Source organism: Geospiza fortis, unplaced genomic scaffold, assembly GCF_000277835.1.
Source record: "Geospiza fortis unplaced genomic scaffold, GeoFor_1.0 scaffold318, whole genome shotgun sequence".
NCBI classification, from domain to species: Eukaryota; Metazoa; Chordata; class Aves; order Passeriformes; family Thraupidae; genus Geospiza; species Geospiza fortis.
This window is the reverse complement of record NW_005054371.1, coordinates 2,851,796-2,873,950: the sequence shown is the minus strand read 5'-3', so window position 1 is coordinate 2,873,950 and position 22,155 is coordinate 2,851,796. Positions and strand designations below refer to the sequence as shown.

The 22,155-nt window shown below is 35.4% G+C and overlaps 1 protein-coding gene across 1 annotated transcript in view; it reads left to right on the top strand.

Moving 5' to 3' along the window:
* Window positions 1-330: 330 nt before the first annotated feature.
* The window catches only part of XRN1 (5'-3' exoribonuclease 1), a 33,117-nt gene continuing 11,292 nt past the window's right edge, over window positions 331-22,155 (top strand). The window contains exons 1-29 of the mRNA XM_031060035.1: window positions 331-516; window positions 1,451-1,683; window positions 3,011-3,108; window positions 3,480-3,589; window positions 3,683-3,793; window positions 4,027-4,109; window positions 6,314-6,401; window positions 6,526-6,694; window positions 6,909-6,976; window positions 8,182-8,313; window positions 9,268-9,331; window positions 10,061-10,166; window positions 10,820-10,909; window positions 11,066-11,222; window positions 11,439-11,531; window positions 12,223-12,392; window positions 13,205-13,325; window positions 13,418-13,516; window positions 14,607-14,710; window positions 15,209-15,340; window positions 16,137-16,299; window positions 16,441-16,554; window positions 17,033-17,131; window positions 17,294-17,409; window positions 18,267-18,413; window positions 18,727-18,816; window positions 19,783-19,918; window positions 20,635-20,691; window positions 21,371-21,503. Coding sequence (XP_030915895.1) covers window positions 331-516; window positions 1,451-1,683; window positions 3,011-3,108; window positions 3,480-3,589; window positions 3,683-3,793; window positions 4,027-4,109; window positions 6,314-6,401; window positions 6,526-6,694; window positions 6,909-6,976; window positions 8,182-8,313; window positions 9,268-9,331; window positions 10,061-10,166; window positions 10,820-10,909; window positions 11,066-11,222; window positions 11,439-11,531; window positions 12,223-12,392; window positions 13,205-13,325; window positions 13,418-13,516; window positions 14,607-14,710; window positions 15,209-15,340; window positions 16,137-16,299; window positions 16,441-16,554; window positions 17,033-17,131; window positions 17,294-17,409; window positions 18,267-18,413; window positions 18,727-18,816; window positions 19,783-19,918; window positions 20,635-20,691; window positions 21,371-21,503 — 3,469 coding nt within the window. The remainder of the gene's footprint in view (window positions 517-1,450; window positions 1,684-3,010; window positions 3,109-3,479; window positions 3,590-3,682; window positions 3,794-4,026; window positions 4,110-6,313; window positions 6,402-6,525; window positions 6,695-6,908; window positions 6,977-8,181; window positions 8,314-9,267; window positions 9,332-10,060; window positions 10,167-10,819; window positions 10,910-11,065; window positions 11,223-11,438; window positions 11,532-12,222; window positions 12,393-13,204; window positions 13,326-13,417; window positions 13,517-14,606; window positions 14,711-15,208; window positions 15,341-16,136; window positions 16,300-16,440; window positions 16,555-17,032; window positions 17,132-17,293; window positions 17,410-18,266; window positions 18,414-18,726; window positions 18,817-19,782; window positions 19,919-20,634; window positions 20,692-21,370; window positions 21,504-22,155) is intronic.

The window sequence follows — 22,155 nt, the reverse complement described above, 5'->3', positions numbered from 1 at the left end:
GCAGCAGTGTCTGCTCTAACCAGGGGATTGGCAGCAAGGAGTGCTACCCTTTGTGCCTTCTGAAAGAGGCAGTTAGAGCTCTTAAGGTAAACAGTAAACATGGCTTAACCCTTCCCGGTCACTTGAATATACAAACTGACACATACTGGCGTCTAGAGTATATGCTAAGAGTAGAAAAAACGAAACCAAAACAGCATTATTGTTAAATCATAGCTGTGCTTCTTGAAGAAAACATAGGACCTTTCATGTCTGTTGTTTCCATGTAAAAGCTTTAGGTTTTGTCTCTTTAAAATGCTGCCTGTGCGCTGCCCTGCTCATTTATCTGAAGGCATGGAGAGCAGTTTGGTTACTGAGTTTAACCATACTAAAGATGATGATGTGCAACAGAAGACTAGTTACAGCAGTTCTGTGGGGATCATTCCTGATCCTGCCTCTAATTTCTTCTCCTCACCATTTCCTCTTTCCAAGACAGTTACATTTCTCTTACATCTGAAGGATAAATGCAAGCCCAACAAGGTGCCTTTAAAAATGTGTCAGCAGCAGTGCTATAGAAAACTGTAACAAGCTGGCAGTGCCTTTGCCTAGGTGTGATGATGGGGGGATTTTTGTGATCAGTTTTACTGGGGGATTAGGGAATAGATTTGTTTAATGTCAGTTGCTCTTGTGGTGCATTTTGGTAGCACCGAAGTAGTACTGACCCCTTTGTGTCATGCATTTACCAGTGTTTGTTCTCTGTATGTTGCTTGTGTACATTTGGCAAGGCTTTCTTTTTCCTTTAAAAAAAAGTGTGACTGCTGTAGATAAGGGTGTTAGAAGAGCAGAGAACTAGATGGAAAAAGAAAGTCTGTTTGCCAAGTCTGAGTAAGAAATGGATATTATTGCCCACTCTCTGCTTTTGGTGCTAATTTCCACTCTCTAGACTGAAAGATGCTCACAAGCATAGCTGAAGAGACAGCATGCAGTGGTTGGGGTAGGAGCTGCTGAACAGGGGGAGAACTCTAAAGGTTTTTAAGCCAGTTTTGCTTGGAAATATTGTTGGAAATTGCATACTCAGTTTTGTCGTTTTTATTGTTGGTAGTGCAGCTATGAAAGGTTGAATCGGTTAAATGTACAGGCTCACAAAAAAAAGAAAAAGTCTTCCTGAAAACAGTGGTTTTGGTTTGCTTTTCCATTTTACAATGTAGAAGATAGTCTGAGCAAAGGGACAAAAGTCCTGAGGTTCCAGAAACAGCCAGGATAAAGTAGGAATCTGTTCAGCTGACTTGCTCACTGAGGAAAATCATAGTAACAGACTGCATGTGCAGGCAAACCCAGATACTCATGCTCTGCCTGTTGGTGTGCAGGTGGTTCCACAGAGGTCTTCCCACCTCAGCTCATTTCCAGAGTGCTCTCAGGGGTGCCTTGGGCAGTGCCTGCATTCACCAGCTGGTACTAACTGTGGCATTTGTAGATTCCAGAATTTGACAACTTGTACCTGGACATGAATGGCATTATACATCAGTGTTCACATCCAAATGATGACGATGTCCACTTCAGAATCTCAGAAGATAAGATTTTTGCCAATATTTTTCACTATTTGGAAGTACTGTTTCGAATTATTAAACCAAGGAAGGTTTTCTTCATGGCGGTTGATGGAGTAGCTCCAAGAGCAAAAATGAATCAGCAGCGTGGGAGACGTTTCAGGTAAGAAGATCGGTTCTGACTCTGTCTTGAGAATAGTAAACACTTAAAAGAACCCACTTACTGAAATGTGTGCCGTGCAAAGTAAGAGACATGGTGAGTGGCTGTGCCTTTGACAGTAATTTTAATTGAACGAGGGTAGCTACCTGTAAAATGTTAAAATCAGGATTCCAAAAGGAAAGTTTGCTTGTTACGTAAATTTTTCTCTGTGTATGTGGCACCTGGTGACAAGGGAGCTTTTTCTTATGAAATTTTCTGTGAAACAGCTCTGCCGTGGAGCTCTTTCTGATGTTTCCAAATGCTTCATAACCTGTGAGAGTCTTTGATATTTATGAATGCTAGTTCTAGATATGCCTATTTGGTAACTGTAGTGGAAGTCATAGAAAAAAATCAATTTCTAATGAAACTGATTTCCAATTAATCCAGTTACAAAGCTAGCTCAGATACAGAGCTGCAAGTACATTAAGAATTGCACTAATGTTTTAGGAGATTTGGAAGCTTTTTAAAGATTGCTATAAGGAAAAATAGCCAGTGGTCTGATAGTACCAGGATGGTGAGTGAAATGCAGCATAAACAAGCTGCAGGAAAGGAACAAGAGAAAACATTTTCAAGCAAGTGAATTTTTTTTTGTGATTTGGTTTTTGATGTAATTTTTTCTTTAAGGAATAAAGGAGGTTGAAAGGAAGCAGAGAGTAAGAGTTCTAAATAGAAAATTGTAGCAGAATTGAGCCAGACAAAAACCAAAGACTTTGGTGGTTACTTTATTTATGGTTCAGAAATAAACCAGAAATAGGAAATTCTTGGCCGGGAAAGTCCAGCCTGATGTTTGTTAATTTCTCCGTTACTGGGCATGGTAAATTGTTCATTTGTGACTCCCTTGGAATTCCACACCTGCTGCTTTGTTTAACTTTTGTTAACTTTGTTTAACTCTGTTTAACAACAGTTACTGTTCTGGGGTAGCATTTTCAGATGTTTAGATAACAAGTATTCCTGTTGTTTCAACATTAATAGCCATTCATTGTGATCAACCATTATATGATCACCTTGGTAATCTAAATGCTGACTGCATTTGAATAGTAATGGATTGTCACATTTCTATGAAAAAAGTGCTATTTTTAAGCCACCTTAGTTGTATCAGAAATAAGTTCAAACTATTCAGGTATTCAAACTATTCAAACTATTCAAACTATTCAATTTCTCTCCTTTTTTATTTATTAAGCACTCTAAATATCCAACTACATTTATTTTGTCAAAAAGCTGTACTTAGGATATTAACATTTGAATAAGAAGATTCGTTCTCTACTCTCTCTCCAATGCTGTTTTGTTTTAGATCAGCAAAAGAGGCAGAGGACAAAATAAAAAAGGCATTGGAAAAGGGAGAAACTCTCCCTACAGAAGCCAGATTTGACTCCAACTGTATTACACCAGGTAAGATAACTTGTTGGTTATTTAAATTTAAGTGTTTATCGTTTGTCATCTGTATTTGGTACTATTTTCCTATCTTTAGGCATTTTTTTTAAAAACTAGAAGACAGAATCAACAAAGGCTTAAGTAATTTTGTACAAAAGTTTTAGTAACATTCAGTAGGGTTGGAATTTTAGTAACATTCAGTAGGGTTCAGTAGGGTCTCATTCTAAAAGTTTTTTAGATTACTATGTAAAAAGTGAAATGTCTTAGGAAAGAAACCAGTCATCCCCTTCATCTCTGGCAGGAGTTTTATTTGTTGGTATTATTTTATAATACTTCTGATATGTAAATGCAAACTAGTGAAAAACTTTAACTTAGGTTTCTGTTTTCAGGAACTGAATTCATGGCCAGATTGAATGAGCATCTTAAATATTTTGTAAATATGAAGATTTCCACAGACAAGTCCTGGCAAGGAATAACAGTCTACTTATCAGGCCATGAGGTTGTTATATTTTCTTACTATCCTATTTTAAATATTTTTTTTGGTACAGAGTAATACTTACTGCTGAATTTTTTTGTTTGTTTTGGTGTCCAGACTCCAGGGGAAGGTGAGCATAAAATTATGGAGTTCATCAGATCAGAAAAAGCAAAGCCCCATCATGATCCAAACACAAGACACTGTCTCTATGGCTTAGATGCTGACTTGGTATGTGCAATTAAGACAATACAAACAACAACAGGGATTTGTCAAATGTCTACATTTTTGATATCTTCCTAAGCTCATAGGATTTTAAAATTATTTGAAACAAGCATGTCATTTTGTATTCCTGCAAACTTTTGAATTTGTAATGAAACCAAGCATCAGAATTTCTTTATACTGCTCAAAAGGTTTAAACAAAATTTAAAAAGTAAGATCTTTCTGATATCTCTTTGTAATAGATAATGCTGGGATTAACAAGTCATGAGGCACACTTTGCGCTCTTAAGAGAAGAAGTCAGATTTGGTGGTAAAAAAGCTCAAAGGTGAATTGATTTAACTTTACTCTTATTTTATTTATGATGAAATTAAATCCAAAACATACTGGGTGACTAAAACAGATGTGTGTGGTGATTTGGGTTTTCTTTTATTGATTGCATAGTAATTTATTTAAGTCTTAGTTTATTCTTTGGGTTAGAGTAGTCATGAAATTAGGGAAGTCAACGTGCTGAATTGTGCATTTCAATTGGTTTACATGAAAAAATATATGCTGTTAGAACAGCTGATAAAAAAATCCTTACAACTTTGGTGTGATTTACTTTTTTCTTCATGTAATAATGGAGCAACCTGGGCTATATTGACATTGTTTCCATTACTGTGTTATGCATATATTAACTTTAAAAAATGTATATATGTAAATATATATATATGAGGTTTTGTGCATAAACATAAATTACTAGGATAATTACTAAAATAAACTCTCTTCGAATGGCTGGGTAGATGCTTTTATTCAGGGTTTGCCCGATTGAAGTAACTTGTGGTCTGTAAACAGTCAGAAGATGGTGACTTGTTCCAGAGCTGTGTGTACCTGGAGCTGTGCTGAAGTAATACAGGAATAATTTACAAATTTATAACTCTTACTGGGGCTGGGTTCCTTCTTTGAAGGACCTTTAAGCATATATTGGGTACATAAAGGTAGAAGATGGGAGAGACACAAATAAACATTTCTGACACTAAACGGATTTTGGATAACACAGGATAAATCATAAATGTTTAGATAAATGTGTAATTTTTGCTAATAAAGGAATATTTTATTGCCAAGGACTATATGATGAACATCAGAAATATGCTTTCTTTTCAGTCTTTGCAGTCAACATTTCACTGATACTCATGGGTAGTGTTGGCATGCAACACTGCAATATTTTTAAAGACTTTACAGCCAATCAAAGTGAAACCTTGGTTTTACCTTTCTAAAAAATAAAATAATGTAAAATAAGAGTGTGATTACTTTTTGAAAGATTCATTGCTGAAAGTATGAAATCGAAAGGCAAAGTGTTATTTATTCCCTCCCCCCCCAAGCATTGTTCCATGTTGTAATTTCTGAATAATTTTGCTCATTACAGGAATTTACTTCTGTAAGTTACAGGAATTGCCTTCTGTCAATACTGTCACTTTTGTGGATACTTACAGTTTGAAATTTGAAAATCCTGAAAATATGTACAAATTGGTATCTCTCCATTAATTTTTTCATGGAGAGAAATTGCTAGTCTTATCAGGATTTCAAAGTCCAGTGCAATGAAGAGTAAGGGCAGAATGTCTCTAGAGTCTTTTGGCATCAACCTGGTTGCCAAAATTCTTTAATACCAATATGAAAATTGCATTTTAAAAATGGCACAATTGATTCTGAAGCCCAATGTAGCTCAGAGTTTGTCTTACATGACTTTGTCTTGCATCTGAAGGCTGCTATCACACACATGTTCCTTATGGGATAATTTCTAAAATTTCAAGGCACAAGTATTTATGCTGGTTTGTCACTGGAGGTGGTCTCAGCTAGTTACAGTATCTACAAGGTGAAATAGTCCTTTATTAATTGGAAATACATCATTTAGCTCATTAATCTTTTGGTGTAGATATTAACTGATTTGGAGCTAATGTTGGCATAGGGTTTTTATGAGTAGTTTTAATGAAGAGAAAAAGGGAAGGCAGAATATGTGTTGGCTATGCCATAAACAAACACTTGGTTTGTTGTTCTAGTGCAGCATTGAAGCCATAAAATGATACATACAGAGCATATTTTCAAGTTGAGCATATTCATCTCTTACTAGAAGCATTTCAAATGACTACAAATGTTACCCAGCTGGTTTAGATGGAAATCTGTGTGCTCTGTTCTCATTCAGACCAGTTAGAAAATACCCTAAAATGGTGAGGCTTGGTGCCAAGTTAGACTAGTTTGTCTTTTTTTTTGAGCAATGGGATACGGATTTAGGAAATAGTTACTGCAGCTTGGAACTCCACACAGATGTTCTCTAAGTTAGTTCTTCTCTATACAATCACATCTAGTGTTCAGAAGATGCTACTGCAAAATTTTAGATATTGTCTCAAAATAGATTCAAGGAAATGTTTATACATTATTTCTACAAAGATAGAATCTTAGTAAAATTTCTTGTGTTTGGGTAACCTTGGACTTATTAATATTAATGTTGAAAGTGTGTTTATAAATAATTAAAGTGGTGGTTTGAATAATTTACAGAGTGTGTGCACCAGAGGAAACCACGTTTCATTTACTGCACTTATCACTGATGAGAGAATATATTGATTATGAATTTTCTCCAGTAAAGGTAAGTTCTAATGGAGCTGGGAGATGGGAAAAAATGTGTGTATGTGTGCAGTCTTTATGCAAAAATATCAACAAAAATTATACTCCTGAGTGTTGTTCTTTTACCCTTTTTCTTTTTCCTCTAGGACAAGATTTCTTTTGAATATGATATTGAAAGGATAATAGATGATTGGATCTTAATGGGTTTCCTTGTAGGAAATGATTTTATTCCTCATCTACCTCATTTACACATTAATCATGATGCACTGCCGCTACTTTATAGAACATACATGGGTATCTTGCCAGAACTGGGAGGTGAGAAAACTAAGTTCAGTTGTAGAAAGTAGAATCATTAACATTGATGTATTTGTATTTATTGACCTTTTTTTTCGCATTAGAATGTTTGGTATTTACTACATTTTCCTTAGAGAGGTGGCAAGATTGCATTTTATTACCTATGCATCATTTAAATGCAAATCTTAAAATTGTTGAATTGTTACTTCAAAAGCATACTTAATTTTCTCAACAGGTTACATCAATGAAAATGGGCATCTGAATTTAGAACGTTTTGAGAAATATCTTACAAGACTGTCAGATGTAAGTAACTTTGAAATGTATGGTATGTTGAATTTAAACTCAGTATGGTACCCTAAAATACACCATACTGTAGTTTTAATGAACTGTTAAATGGCTGTGTTTTACAGGTGGTTTAATCAGATGTTATAGCATTGAACAGATGGAATCCTATCAGTTGTTGTCTGATCCTATAGCATAAGAGGAAAAAGATTGAATCATTTGATCTGTGCTTTAGCCAGCACAGTGCTTTTGATACTGCAAGTCAAATGAGGATTCACCAGTAGAATCATTGTACTCACTTCCCGTCAAAGTGTGTGACAGTATTGGGCAAAGCTGGTTAGAGCAGGTGCCAGTAATGCCAGGGATGTGAGTTCAGTCCCTCTGGAGCAGGTGCCAGTAATGCCAGGGATGTGGGTTCAGTCCCTCTGGTGCAGGTGCCAATAATTCAGCTGTGTTCAATCCCTCTAGGGCTGTTCACATAACAGTTGGACTCAGTGATCCTCGTGGGTCTCTTCCAATTGTCTGTGATTTCTGTGTATTCTTAAAGCTTGCTGAACACAGTGATATTCTCTTTCCCCTGCTGGTAGTTTCCTGTGGAGCAAGCTGTTTGAAGGATTTGGAGGGGGAGAATTGTTTCCAAGTTTTTTATGAAAATCACTAGTAAAGATCAAGGAGCATCTCTGAGAGGCAGACATCAGTGTTGTTCATGAACTAACGAGTGTACAGAAGGTAATCTTGTTAAGTGTTAGTGCAGTAATCCATCCTAGAGATGAGGTAGGGTATAGGCCATATAGAAATGGAAAGGATTAAATCTTTTGCTGAACTTGGAAAGAGGGAGATCATCTGTTGTCCCTGCCTCAGCCTTATTTTCTGGTTCTTGGATAGAGCTGGGAAAGTGTTAGATCTGTGGCACAAGGCTGTGTTAACCAGACCTTATCTGTGTACTGCTAGAGTTGATAGTGAAGTGTAGAAGTTATTTAATTCTTTTTTGTTACACCTTGCTGCCTCACTGAAAGAAAACAAGAAATATGGCTTGGCTGTGTGTTACAAATTGCTGAGAAATAGGATTTTTAGTATTAATCTGTTCAGTTGTACTTCTAGGGCAAAATGTTTCTGTACAGACTACTCTAGATGTAATCTAATGCATGTACTAAAAAGACATTGTTAATCTGGCATTCTAACTTTGACATCCCTCAAATATTTGCAAATTTATTTTAATCTTACAGTTTGATCGTGAGCACTTCAGTGAAGTCTTTGTTGACTTAAAGTGGTTGGAAAGTAAAGTGGGCAATAAATACCTCAACGAAGCAGCTGGGATTGCAGCAGAGGAAGCCAGAAAAAATAAAAAGAAACAAAAGGTCAGTGTATTATATGCACAATATCAGAAATAAGAATGTTACTTTTTGCAAATTAGTAATTTAATCTTAGACAAATTAAGTGGCATAAACCTCTGTTTTGAGGTTTTTTTTCAAACCAGAAAAGGTAGTAAATTTTAACAGTTTGCATTCTGCCTGTATCCACTGCTGGTTGTGAGTGATGAAATGGTTCAGTCTGGGCAGATGCTCATGATTTTTAAAGTCTCGTAAACCTGTATTTAATGCTTTGCTGTTCTTCAAAACCAGCAGAACTTAACTTTTGTATGTGTTATGATCAAACCTGCTATGCTTCATAATCTTAATTTTTAATGCATAGTCTGCTGCAAGTTCCATATATTTCAGATACACTGATAGAACATTCATATATGTCTTGGTATTGGCTAACTACTGGACAACAAATAGGGAACAAGCAATTTCATTGGTGAGCTATCTCAGATCAGTATTAAACTTGCAGTTCTAGATATAACCAACTAATAAAAAACAGTACCCTGTGTACGTGTGTACAACTGTATAACAGCATCTGTCTCTGCCCCAGTGTCAAGTTCCTCACCACCACTTCCACTGACTGCCCTTCACTATATGCTTCAGCAGAGTGTAGAGTAGCAGGAGAAAATTCCTCTGCATTTAATCTGTCTTTGTATATTGTTATCCTGTTCTTTGTGTACAGAGCAATTTTGGAAAGAGTAGCATTTTGGAACACAAATATTCAGGCATTTTTTGAGAAATTGTTATCGTTTTGACACTGCTCCTTTTGTCTGATCTGTCCTTTTTGTCTGCTTAAATAATTTTCTTGAAGCAATTGTAAGAGAAGGAAATGGGATTTTATAGTAAATAATATTTATACATTTGGATTGTAGCATTTTGAGTTGCAAGTTTTGAATGGGGTTTGTGCAATTAACCTGTATTTTTACATTATCTCAAATCTTAATTTAATAGGCTCAGGAAAATTCTATATCTTTGGCTGCTTTAGAAAAAAATGAAGGTGAAGTGACCCCTAAAAGTAAGTGCAAATAATTTTTCCATACACATATAACAAAAATATGTGTATAGATTTCAAAGAACTGTAAGAATTGCATGTCAGAGATGAGCTTACTCTGAATGCAAGACATGCTAGGAAGTGGAACTGCGCTGGTGAGAGAGAGTGGGGCTAAAGCTTTAGAGGTGCTTCTTCCCTGCCCTGTATTTCCATGATGAGTTAAAGGAATTAATGAACAAACCTTCAACAGTATTATTGTTTTGATAATTGTATGCATGGGTATTTTCTTAGATGAGGGACAAGGGAACAGATTTTTGTATAGCTTTAGGATTTTTGGTTGTGGTTGGTTTTAAACTCATTCTACTTGTAGGAAGTGTTTCTTGCTCATATTTTGAAATTAATTATGAAAAATGTATGAATATTACTACATGATATTAGATGATGTTGCTAAACATAATTAAATTTTAAAATTCATTTTAATATTTTCTCAGACTTTTTGATGACGGCTTATGTGATCTCTTTTCTTGTAATTGGGCTAAAAATGGGTTGCCTGTCTTAAAAATTCCAGAATTTCTGTGGATAAAGATTTTGTTTGATTGTTTCATGTTACTTTCAGTACAAGGAAGGTGTGAGTACCTATAGTTTTGAATTGAGGAATAAAGTTAAGGTATTATGTCAGAAATGAATGTTTTCAAACCTTACTGTAGTAGAGAAGTGAATGTTAATCCTCTTTTTTCATGACTGGTTTTCCAGCCACATTGGAAGATGAACCAGAAGATGATGATCTGTTTGAAACTGAGTTTAGGCAATACAAAAGAACTTACTACATGACTAAAATGGGTGTAGAAGTAGTGTCTGAGTAAGTATATACTACTTTTTTATTCCTAAATGCTGAAGCCAAGTCATTGTAGATATGTATTCGAGACATACATTTGTCAATGTGTATTAGATGTGTTTTTCAAGAGTGTGTAGTGATGGGGCAAGGCATAATGGCTTCAAACTGAAAGGGGGTAGGTTTACTTTAGATAATAAGGAAGAAATTCTTTACTGTGAGAGTGGCAAGGCACTGGAGCAGGTTGCCCAGAGGAGTTGTGGATGCCCCATCCCTGAAAGTGTTCAAGGCCAGGGCTTGGATGGGGCTTTGAGCAGTCTGGTCTGTGGAAGGTGTCCCTCCCATGGCAGGGGGGTGGAACAAGATGATCTGTAAGGTCCCTTTCAACCCTCAACATTTTGTGATTCTAATAAAAGACAGAATATTCATCCCATGTCAAAAGCAGAGAACACTTGGCAGAGTACTGCAGTGGTGATGATTTTGCCTAATGCAATAAGAGCTACAAATAAGTTTTTTGTAATAAGTATTTGAGGACCAGAGAGGAAATGAATCTAGAAAATCATAGTATTATTAGGTTCCCAAAATGTTCTACCTTCATCCCTATGTATAAGGTGCTAACTACTTTTTATATACCAGTGAAAATGAGAAAACTAATAAGTATCTTTCCTTTTTCCTTTAAGTGCCTTCTTAGCTGAACAAGCTGAATGTTATGTCCAGGCAATACAATGGATTTTGCATTATTATTACCATGGAGTTCAATCATGGAGCTGGTAAGAAAAAGCATTAAATGGGAGACTGCTGAAAGATAGAGTGGTATTTCATCTTCTATGCTGGGAACATTTAATGTAGTTTGGTTTGTTTCTGATCTGTGAACACTGCTGTGCTCTAATTAAGTCATGTCACTTAGGGGATTTTTTAACCTGCAGGTATTACCCTTATCATTATGCACCTTACCTGTCAGATATTCACAATATCAGTGAACTCAAAATCAAGTTTGAACTTGGAAAACCATTCATGCCATTTGAACAGCTTCTTGCTGTACTTCCAGCAGCTAGCAAAGATTTGCTACCTAAATGTTACCAGGTAAGATATAGAATTAAATTGCATTATCTATCTATTGCTTACTCATTATCTGCTTTATTTTATTTTACTCTATTCTTGGTGGTTTTGCATGTCTTGTTAATTAAGTTCTATCTCTACATTTAAATGTATGGTTAAATATTCTACATGTTACTATATGTAGTGCATTGTAAAGTTAGTAATAAGTACAAAATTTTACATTTGCTAAGCAATTTCCAGCTAGGACAGTTAAATGTTTCATTCCTGTACAGCACTGAATTGGTTTTAATACCAGCCTGGGAAGCTGTAGTATTAATCCCCTTTATTGATGAGGTAAGTTCTTTCACCATCTGCTGTCCATAAAAGCTGCATTACAAAACTTCTGAATTTCTTAATTTATCAACGGGTAGACATGCAGTTAAGTGGAAGTTTAAATTAACACTTGATAACACCACAGAAAAAAATATAAATGTTTGCTGCTTCGGTAGTAAGTCTAGATTAAGTAACCACAAGCAAGGTTAGTTTTAGGTGGCAGAAGTCCTGAGTAATGGCTGTGGACTTGGTGTTGTTAATGTTTTTAATCAGCTATTAAAATATTTTGGTTCAGTTTCTTCAAGAAAAATATTCTGTTCCTATGTAAATATAAAAATAGAGAGCATCTGCAGGAAAAATAAAATAAACACTTGAAAAAAAGAAAGTATTTTTTCATTAAATCCTTCATGAACACCAGTAATAGGGAAGCATTAAATAGAGAGCAATAAAAGGGTACTTTGCAAATAGGACAACAGTGTTAGACAAGGCTACTCTTTGGAAATAGGCTTGCAGAAAAGTGATTATTCTCCAAAGCCATTCCATGGTAATTGTTCTGGGAGCATTTTGATCAGGGACGTGAGAAAGGGTGAGGCTGCAGCTGGACACTGAGCACATAGGATATCTGGATTTCTTGGGTTACTTTCCCAGTGTGGTTTTCTCCATGCTAATTTTTGTTGGCAGTTTCATATGTGCTGATTCCTCTAAAATTTAGAAACGACTGCTGCAGGCCATGGAATCCTGTAATAAGGGCCTAAAAGAAGAGGAGAAACGAAGAAACACTCACAGTGCTTGCTTGATGTACTGGTATGACAAAGATGCTGAGTTCCAGTACCTGTCACCATGGCCAGAGAAATTCCCTGTAATAGAACGATGCCGCACGAGGTAATGCTGGAGTAACTATTTTAGAGCAGGCTAAAAGTAGTTGGAGGATTTTTAGATTTTTTTACTAACATTTTAACCAAACCTTGCCTATGTCAATATGTAAACTGAGGAATAAAAAATATTGAATTAGATGTTGCCTGCTTTGGACAGCACAGTAAAAGTATTTGTCCCTTCAGTTGCTACTTTGCAAAACAGGTGAACCAGTGCTGAGTTGTTAAGAACAATCCAAAGAATGATTAAACTTTGTATGACAGAGGATGAAAGACTGGTACAAATATCTGATAAATAGTGATCGTTTACTGGCATGCTAATTCCAGAGTGGTTTTTTTTAATGTAAGCATTTGGATCCAGTGCAGAGAATTAAACACAAATTTGTTTTTCACCTTCTCACTGAAAGTAGCCAGCTTTATTTCACACAAACTGAAGATGAAATGGAAACATAAGCTTAACAGTAGTCAAAATTAAAGCAGAGTAGAGGAGGAATGCCTGTTGCCGGATTACAGTTGGTAAAGAATGGACAGTTGTGAAGATGAATGATACCATATAGAACCATTGCTAGTTAGAATTCAGTAATTACAATTATTTAAAAGAGTGAGTTTGGCATATATCCTGAAGTTTTGTCTTTTTCCTAATGAATAGTCTCTCTGCAGCAATAGCACGGGTTTTTTATAGTCCTTTCTGTATATTCCAAGTGACATAAATTAGTTGCTGGAAAGCAAAGAATTTGTCAATTAACGAGTGAATGAGTAATGATTTTTTCTAGAGGTGTAGGTCAATCTGCATGAGCAAATGTTGTGCCACTTCTTTTTTAGGTATAAAACAATACCTTTGGATGCATGGCATGTAGAAATAACCCACAATAAGATAACTAAAATCAACAAGAGTGCATTGTATTTTTGTGGATTTCCTACTTTAAAGCACATTAAACATAAGGTAAAAGATTTTTCTCTTCCAACATTTCAATTGTATGTAGCAGATAACTATGTAAGAGCTGAAGTTTTATGTACTGTTTTGTTTTTACCCAGTTCTATCTTAAAAAAAGTGGTGTACAAGTGTTTCAACAAAGCAGCCATGGAGAGAACATGATGTTGGAAATCATAGTTGATGAGAACTCAAAGGACCAGGTAAGCATTCAGCTCCTGACAGAAGACTAAAACTAAACAAAAATAAAACCCCACAGCTGGACAAAAGACTTGTTAAGAAGTCTGAATTTGTTAAATGGTCAGATTTGAGGTGTTTAAATGCTAAATTTGTGTGGGAAACAGTCTAGAATTTCGGGTATCTGTTAAAGTCATTTATCATTTTCCAGACTTCACAATATGAAGGATCAGTGTCCTTAGTTGAGTTTCTGGCCTTTCTCTGTGGTAGCATTTAGATGTTCTTGGGTAAGGAGCTGGTGGCTAATGAATGGTATAAATGCAGGGAAACAGTCTCCAGACAGGGGTGTTTGTGTTTTGTCTGACTGAAGAGTTGACCACTTAAAAAGGAAAAGTGTTTCCTTTTAATTAACAAAGAAGACTTAAAGCCTTCCACTCTAATGAGGCTCTTTGATAGGGGAATCAGAGAGAAGAGTCAAAGTAGCAAATGACAAGTGCAGAACAGAAAAAAAATCAGAAATAAATAAGGGAGAGAGGACGAAAACAATATAGTATGATACCATTTTACATTAGAGGGATAGGGAGAGTACATATTCAAGATATCTGGCAAGAAAAATCAAATAGGCCCAATTAATATCTTAAAAAAAAGCAGAGACTCGTTAGAAAAAAAGAATATAATGTGAGGCTGAATTTACAGATGCTAGCAAGTTGTCGACATAAGCGTTGTTCCTTTTTTTCAATGTGATATATAAGTAAAATATATCATATAAAATACTTTGGTAATCTCAAATGGTCATTTTATTTATTGTGTCCCAGAGACACAAATAGTTCTAAGTGATTTAACAAAAGAAGTACTTAGCAAACCTCTATGAGACAAACAAATTATCCCAGGTCTTCCAAGTAACACATGCAACATGTTAAGAGCCACATTTTTAATCAGGGATTATGTAATCTGTCAAAAATATTTTAGTAAGATAAAATGAATTTTTTATTCTGCAAGAGAATCTATTATTAAACTACTGTAGTTTTTATTGCAAAACCAGCTTGAAAATACTGTAAGAAAAATCTTCTAGTATGTTATACAATTAGTAATAATATTTTCGGGGTTTTTTTTCAGATGGTAGAAAATGTTGCCAGTTCGGTACTTGGAAAGCGAGTTTTTGTTAACTGGCCCCACCTTGAAGAAGCCAGAGTTGTTGCAGTGTCAGATGGAGAAACTAAGTAAGAGTTACATGATATGTAGTTCTTTGTTGTCTTATTGGGTTTTTTTCAAATTAAGTTCCTTGGGCTGCACAGAAATTTTGATTTTATTGTAAAACTAACAACCAGTTAGTCCAAATGTAACAAAGGCTGCTTGGTGAAGAATGTTTAACTTTGTTCTGAGGTTTGGTTGCCTCTGTAGCAGTCTAGTCTTTCACTGTTTGTTATGGATGTCGAAGCTTGGGAGAGCTCCTTCTTAGTTTTGAGGGAAAAAGGCATGCCCAGAAATCCACACAGAGAACATTTCTATACAATCCTCCTTTATGAATAGCACATGTACTGATTTTTTATTAAAAATATGCTGTGTGGCCCATTGTGGAAGGGATAGAGAAAACAATGCTGCAAGTCTTCCCTATCCTTAACAAGTCATTTCTAACTATTTTCAGTTTTGCTCACAATTGGTTATGGCTAGGTTAATCTTACTTGGTTAAATTTCCTATCTGTCATAATATTCTCTAGGTTTTATTTGGAAGAGCCACATGGCACACAGAAGCTTTACATGGGAAATGCAGTGCCCCCAACGAAAGTGGCTTATGTTGGAGATAAGGAGCAAAGCATGTGGGTAAAAGAAGTTCAAGGCATTTCAGAGCAGTAAGTAACTTCAAAAATTAAAGTGTAGCTTTGCATTTTATGTCTTGGCTGTGTTTTGTTCCTGTATTGCAGACCTAAGTAGCACAGAAGAGCTTCTGCATACTTGATGATAAAGGTTAATCAAGTCTGCTTAAATTTAAAACAACAACATAAAAGAGCTTATGTTGAAATTTCAGAATATGTGGAGTCTGTTCTGAGGTAACTAAAGTTAGATGCTCTTACAAAAGAACTCTGAAGTGAATGAGTTTCAGTATTTATTCTCCCTCTCAATTTTCTGTTGTTAGTGATCTTCAGTTGTAGGAAGCATGTAGAATAAAGTAATACAGAACCAACTTGAAACTCACCTAGCTTAGCTATGTTAAATTTGATTGCAGCTCTTGCTCTTTTAGAATGTGGGTGCTCAGTAGACTATAAATGAGTTACAGTAGTTTTGATGTCTTCTTGCTGGTCCTAAAATCACGAGCCAGACACAGTTATGTGATAAAAAGGGGTTATCTGTCTAAGGATCCTTAGGTGCACAGCACTGTAGATGGAAAGTGCCCTAACCCTTCCACTGTAAAGATTAAATGTGCTTAAATTAATACTCTGAGCTCTGCAGTGGTGGCTGTGCAACAGTAGGTAAACAACTGATTAAGCCATTTATTCTGGGTATTTTTTGTAAAATAAGAAAACTATTAAAATCCTCTTCTAAAGAGGGTTTTTTATTTTATTTAATTTTACTTCAATAAATTTATTCTACCCTCTTTGTTTAGTTCTGTTTATTGTAATCAAGCTAAATGTTCTGCTTTGTGTTCAGGTACCAGAGAAGGAAAGGAATAATTATCCATGAAACTTCAGTCATTGTATATGCTCAATTACTCACTGGTAATAGATATCAACTAAACCAAAATGGAGAAGTTTATTTGGAGAAGCAGTGGTCTAAACAAGTTCTTCCTTTTGTTTACCAAACAGTTGTCAAGGTAAATATACAAGTTCAGTACTTTCTCTGTATTATTTCAGACTCAGACTATATTTTAAACTGTCTGTTTATATAAACTTTGTAATTACTCTACTGGAACTGAATGATATTTAAGATCACCACTGTTGTCTCTTTCATGTAGGATATCAAAACCTTTGACTCTCGTTTTTCAAGCATCAAAACTTTGGATGATTTGTTTCCTCCTGGAAGTACAGCCTTCATGCTGGGATCTCCTTACTATGGCTGCATGGGAGAAGTTAGTTCCAGTAATTTCATAATTTTTCCCTGTAGATTTTTTCTTTTTGTAAACCTAAAATAATCTAAGAAGTTGTGTGACAGTAGTGGCCATTTGCTAGCTGAAATTTTTAATCTAGAATTCCCAGGTGGTTTAGTCTGAGCAAGAGAGGGATCTTGTGTTTCCCTCTTCTTCTTGCTTGTGTAAGAGGAAAAAGCAGAACTTGAATGCAGGATTATTTTTATTAGTTCTTTGGGATAATACATAAAGTTCCCATTTGTGTTATTTTTAGTCATGAATTCCTTTAGTTTAATGCTGACTGATTGGCTCTATGAGGAAGCAAGGTACAGGTCAAGGCAAGGTGATGAATCCCAAAGCATCTCTGTGCCTACTGCAGCAAAAGTGTTGATAAAGTAGAACATGAGGTGTGTTATCCAAAGATTGCTGGTTTTAAATAGCATTTTTATAGCACTTGTAACCTATTGTGTTTCTCTCCAAGGTTCATGATTCACATGATGTGATCCCAGAAGGCAGAATCCGGGTAGTTTTTAATATTCCCTGTGAACCCCAGCTGGATACTTTAATACAGAACCAGCATGTGAGTGCTTTTCCTTTTCTAGTAAAAGCTTAAACAATGTATCAAATAGATTTTGCAATGGTAAATGTCTTTCAGAGATGTATCCGTATAATTCATTTGCCATTTGTATAAAAAATCCTTTAGACATTGCCAATATGTTTTGTTTGTTTGTTTGTTTTAAAGAAATATTCTGTGAAATACAATCCTGCATATATTTTGGCCAGCCGTCTTGGAGTAAGTGGATATCTTGTCTCCAGATTTACAGGGAGTATCTTTATTGGAAGAGGATCAAAGAAGAAGTAAGTTCTTTTTGTGAATTTTGATTGTAGAGAAGCTTCTAAATTCTGCTATAGTTACAGAATTTTTGCTGTGTTTAAGTGCTGTTTTTATCGAGTGCACACTCTTGTGATTTGAAGCTTTCTTTAAAGTATATTTGCTGTAAACTAAGTCGATATGCAGTGCTTTTTTTCTATCAGAAGCATGTTTTAAATTTTTGTTTACTGGACAGTTCTCTTTGCTTTCATATTGTAGACAGACATAAAATTTACTTTCCTGATTAGCTATTTGCAAAATTGAATTAGGAGTTTAAACTGACTTTGCCATACTGAGAATAAAAAAGTGGAATCAGGATCTCATTTCATTGTATTTATTACTGCTACTATAAAGGGAGATTAATTTTACTTGTAGCTTCTTTTCAGAACTAGTTAAGACTGCTTAAAATACATAAGGGAGGCAATCCATGTAGTCCTGTGAAGGTCAAATTGTGGTTCCTCTGGAAAGATACGGTTGATGGATGCCTGAGCATCTTCTTGTGATCTAATGTGTACATTTCTTCCTGATGGATTGTTCAAGGGCATCCTTCTACACCTTGGGAAATGCCAGGTTGATTGTGGTTGATTAGATGTCAATTAAGAAAGAAATGTAAGATATTTCCTACCCTCCTCTGCAATGAAGTATAGGGACACAGGTGGACAGCTATCATAGCACAGCTTTTGGCCTGTGACATTTACAGCTGACAAAAGGTTAACAAGTAAACAATATAATTAATTTAATTTTTCTGTGGTTTAAGGCCTTGAATGTATGTTTATGAGGGTTTTTTAAATGTATGTAAATACACACACATATTGCAAGTTAATGAATGCTTTCTTCTTTCCAGTCCTCATGGTGATCACAAAGCAAATGTGGGGCTAAACCTGAAATTCAATAAGAAAAACGAAGAAGTTCCTGGCTATACTAAGAAAGTTGGAAATGAATGGATGTATTCTTCTGCAGTAGAACAGCTACTTGCTGAGTATTTAGAAAGGTAAATTATTGGACATGAGCTTCATCCAAATTACCCACCTTTGTATCAGTCATTGGAATTTGTCCTCTGGTCACAGATTTTCTAAGAACAATGAGTTTGTTTCTTTTATTCCAGCGTTCTATTTTGGGATAGAGTAATTGTGTTAGCAGCTTGCCTTTGGAAAGTTAGCAGTATGATACTAAATTAAGTAAAAAATAATCCATCATGGGTTCACAACTTTTGAAGCCCAGCAGACTTGATTTTGATGGGGCTTTTTTGTGGTCTATGCTTATATGAAACTAAAGTTATCTTCCATATATTTGGGAATTTTTAGGGTGCCTGAACTATTTAATTATGTAGCCAAGAACAGCCAGGAAGATATCTGCTACGAAGATGACATTTGGCCTGGAGAGGATGAGAATGGGTAAGCCATGGTCCTTATCTCTTCTACAATAAGGAGAATAAAGACTAGGAGTTGTGAAATTGGTAATGATTGTGCACTGGCTGCTGTGTAACTGAAACCTTGCTGTTCCTCCAGCAGCCTGATTGTTCAGTGATGGCTGAAAACATTATTTGAATGCTGTACTTTTCAGTCATGGAGTCCAAGTTTCTGCCAGACTTCAACCTCTAGTCCAGTAAATGAGAAATATCATTTTCAGTGGCTATTTCATAATTCTTGCTTTTAAAATAGCCTACATAAGCATAGCTATGACTAGTCATAAATATTTTTTAAAAAAATAACCAATAATTGTGGTAGTTGTCTAAAATCACTTGGAATTTGAAAAATAAATCCAAGTTGGAAGTATTTTGCACATTTTTAGTATACATTTACATTTTTAGTATACATTTACATGGGAGAAAAATAGCAACCTTGGTTCCAGACACAGTATGGTAACTTGAAAAAGTTTTAGTTATTAGACAATAAACCCAGTCCATGGGCTTCAGTCAGTAAATCTACAGGACTCTTACCTCATGATACACCAGTGTGGGAATCCTCTTGTAGAAGAATCTCCGATTTTTTCTCCATTTTACCAGAGAGTCTTCCCCTGTGGAGTTCTTTCTTCCTGTGTTGTGAGAAACAGCTGGTCACAGAACCAGTTATCACATCTGGACACAGTTTGTTGATTGGATCCAAGCTTAATTTGCTGAATGCTTTTAATTAAAATAATAATTTTTTTTTTCCTGAAACAAAACTTTACGTTATGGTTTTGAAACAGTACTGTATAGGCCTGACTTTTCTTAAGTCATACAGAACCTTTAGATTCCATTACTTTATGGATATACAATCAGTGTGCCTGTGTGATAATACTTGACTGATTAAATTAGGGGACACAGTAAAATGCCTGGTTCATGCAGCTAAAAGCTTTCATTCATGCCATTTTTTATTCAGAGCTGAGAAAGTGCAAGAAATTGTTGCCTGGTTAAAAGCACATCCTGTGTCTGCTTTGTCTCGCTCATCTTGTGACTTGCAAATTTTGGATGCAGCCATTGTTGAGAAAATTGAAGAAGAAGTAGAGAAATGCAAGGTACACAGCTTGGTGTCATTGTGAGCAGGGGTGGACCAAAAAGCAGTGCTTGTTATTTTTGAGGTTCTTGAATTTAAATAAGACAATTGAAGATTACTTGCCATTCCAAAGAAAAAGAGCACCGAGTATAATGTAAAATCTGGATTTGTAATATTATCCAGAAATTCAGAATAGCTCATTATTAATCTTTGTAAGAAATTCACTCTTTTAGGGGTGATTTATCAGCAGTGGGCCGTACTCTGAGTTGTGCCTTTTGGTGGTTTTGTAAAGGAACACGTATCAGTAGATATTGAAAAATACTAAAATGGTCTTTTTATTTGAAATCCCAACTATTCTTCCTTTGCAGTTTCTCTTTGGTCTGCACAAAATTTAATTTTTTTTTCTGAAGGCCACAGATGAAATAAGTGGCCAAGGAAATTACTAAAGTAAAATCTAGGGACAAAGCCAAATGAAATAATGGGCTGATGCTTTTTGAAATAACTTGCAAGGACATCTTAGAAAATTGGTGTGAAATCTGGGATTAAATAACTAATGGTTTGGTATGGAATCCAACATGTTTTAAAAACTAGACTTACTCTAAAGACTTCATTAAAGCTCTATACCATTATCTAAAAGAAACGAAAAAATTCTACATGATCTTTTCAGGAGTTTTGTTTTACATATTCCAGTGCTTGTTCTACACTGGTTTGTAAAGACTTTCTGTTCCTTTCCTTTAGCAGAGGAAGAGCAACAAGAAGGTGCGAGTAACTGTGAAACCCCATTTGCTGTACAGAGTAAGTGATATCAATGGGTTGGGGGGATTTAAGTTCTCCAGATCCTATTTATTTTACCTAAGCTTACCAACTTTAGGAGAATAGAATTTTATGACAGTATTGATGAAAGGAAACATTTTGTTATGCCTTCTAGAAAATAATTTTGGAAAGAGCAGTCTGTCTCTATAAGGAGAGAGAATTTCTTGTAACTACAAACTCCATTATGTCAGGCACTGACTTAAAGGTTTTTTCTACCTCCTGCCCTTTATGCTTCTGCAGTTCTTACTGCCTCTATAATGAAGGCAAAATAAAATGTGCTTTCAGCTGTCTCTTTTCCCATGTTTTACTTTTTATTCAGTTCTTCACATAAGACCAACTATTCCTCTTGCCCATGTTACTGATACAGGCAGGTTACATGTGATGTTTTAGTTCTGTCTGAATTGATCCTCTTGATCAGCTAGTGTACAACACATTTCAGGCAGAAGCAGTAGTGAGAGTTGCAAGGGGAAAAAAGAAAGTTTGCTTTGAATCTGGAGAGGGAAGGTTTTTATTCTTTGAGGGGTTTTTGGGGGGTTTTTGTTATGTTTTTTTCTCCCAGAAATTTTACTTTATAGTGTGCATCAGATATTGTTGTAAATGCATTTTTATTGTAATTCTGATTGTTTTGCATACATTAACACAGTCTTTTGGTTATTGTCAGCCATTAGAACAGCAGAAGGGGGTTGTTCCAGATCGAGATGCAGAGTACAGGCTGTTTGACCGTGTTGTCAATGTCAGAGAGAACTTTTCTGTTCCTGTTGGGCTACGAGGCACCATCATTGGAATTAAAGGAGGTAATATTTTCTTTATGATTATAACTACATAGCAGCTCAGCTAGTACTATGAAAGCAGGATTCAGGATAGTGTTTTATGTAATGGTTGTGAATGCACATATTTCTTGCTATGAAGCATATGCAGCTTGAACCTGTTAATAACATATTTACTGTTTTGAATAAAACCTATCTTCTGTTTTAATTTCATGTGTTACATAGCTGTTATTTGAAAAAGAAATTGTTTACCCTATCATCCTTCCTATATGAATTAGAAATTACTCCTTGTTTCTTCTTAATATGAAGAAGGCAGATCAGAAAGGAACAAAATGAAGTTATGGGAAAACATAGACAAAGTTAAGTGGAGTAGACATAAAATCAAGTATTAACCTTAATACTTACATCAAACTTTAAAGCTTTATCAAGTGTGATTTGTCTTAAATAGGTTTATTTTGAATTTGTATTTTTATTCTGCAATATTTCATTTCCATTAATTGGCATAGATTTATACTTTGTTTGACAAGAAGATTAACCATAAATCTATTTCAAGAAGGATTTATTGAGCCTCACAGAGTGTAGCAGTTTGATATTGAGTATTACAAATCGTTTTCTTACCTGCCATTTCAGTAACTGCTTTCTCATTCAGTTTGCATCTAACAGAATCTCAAAGAACCTA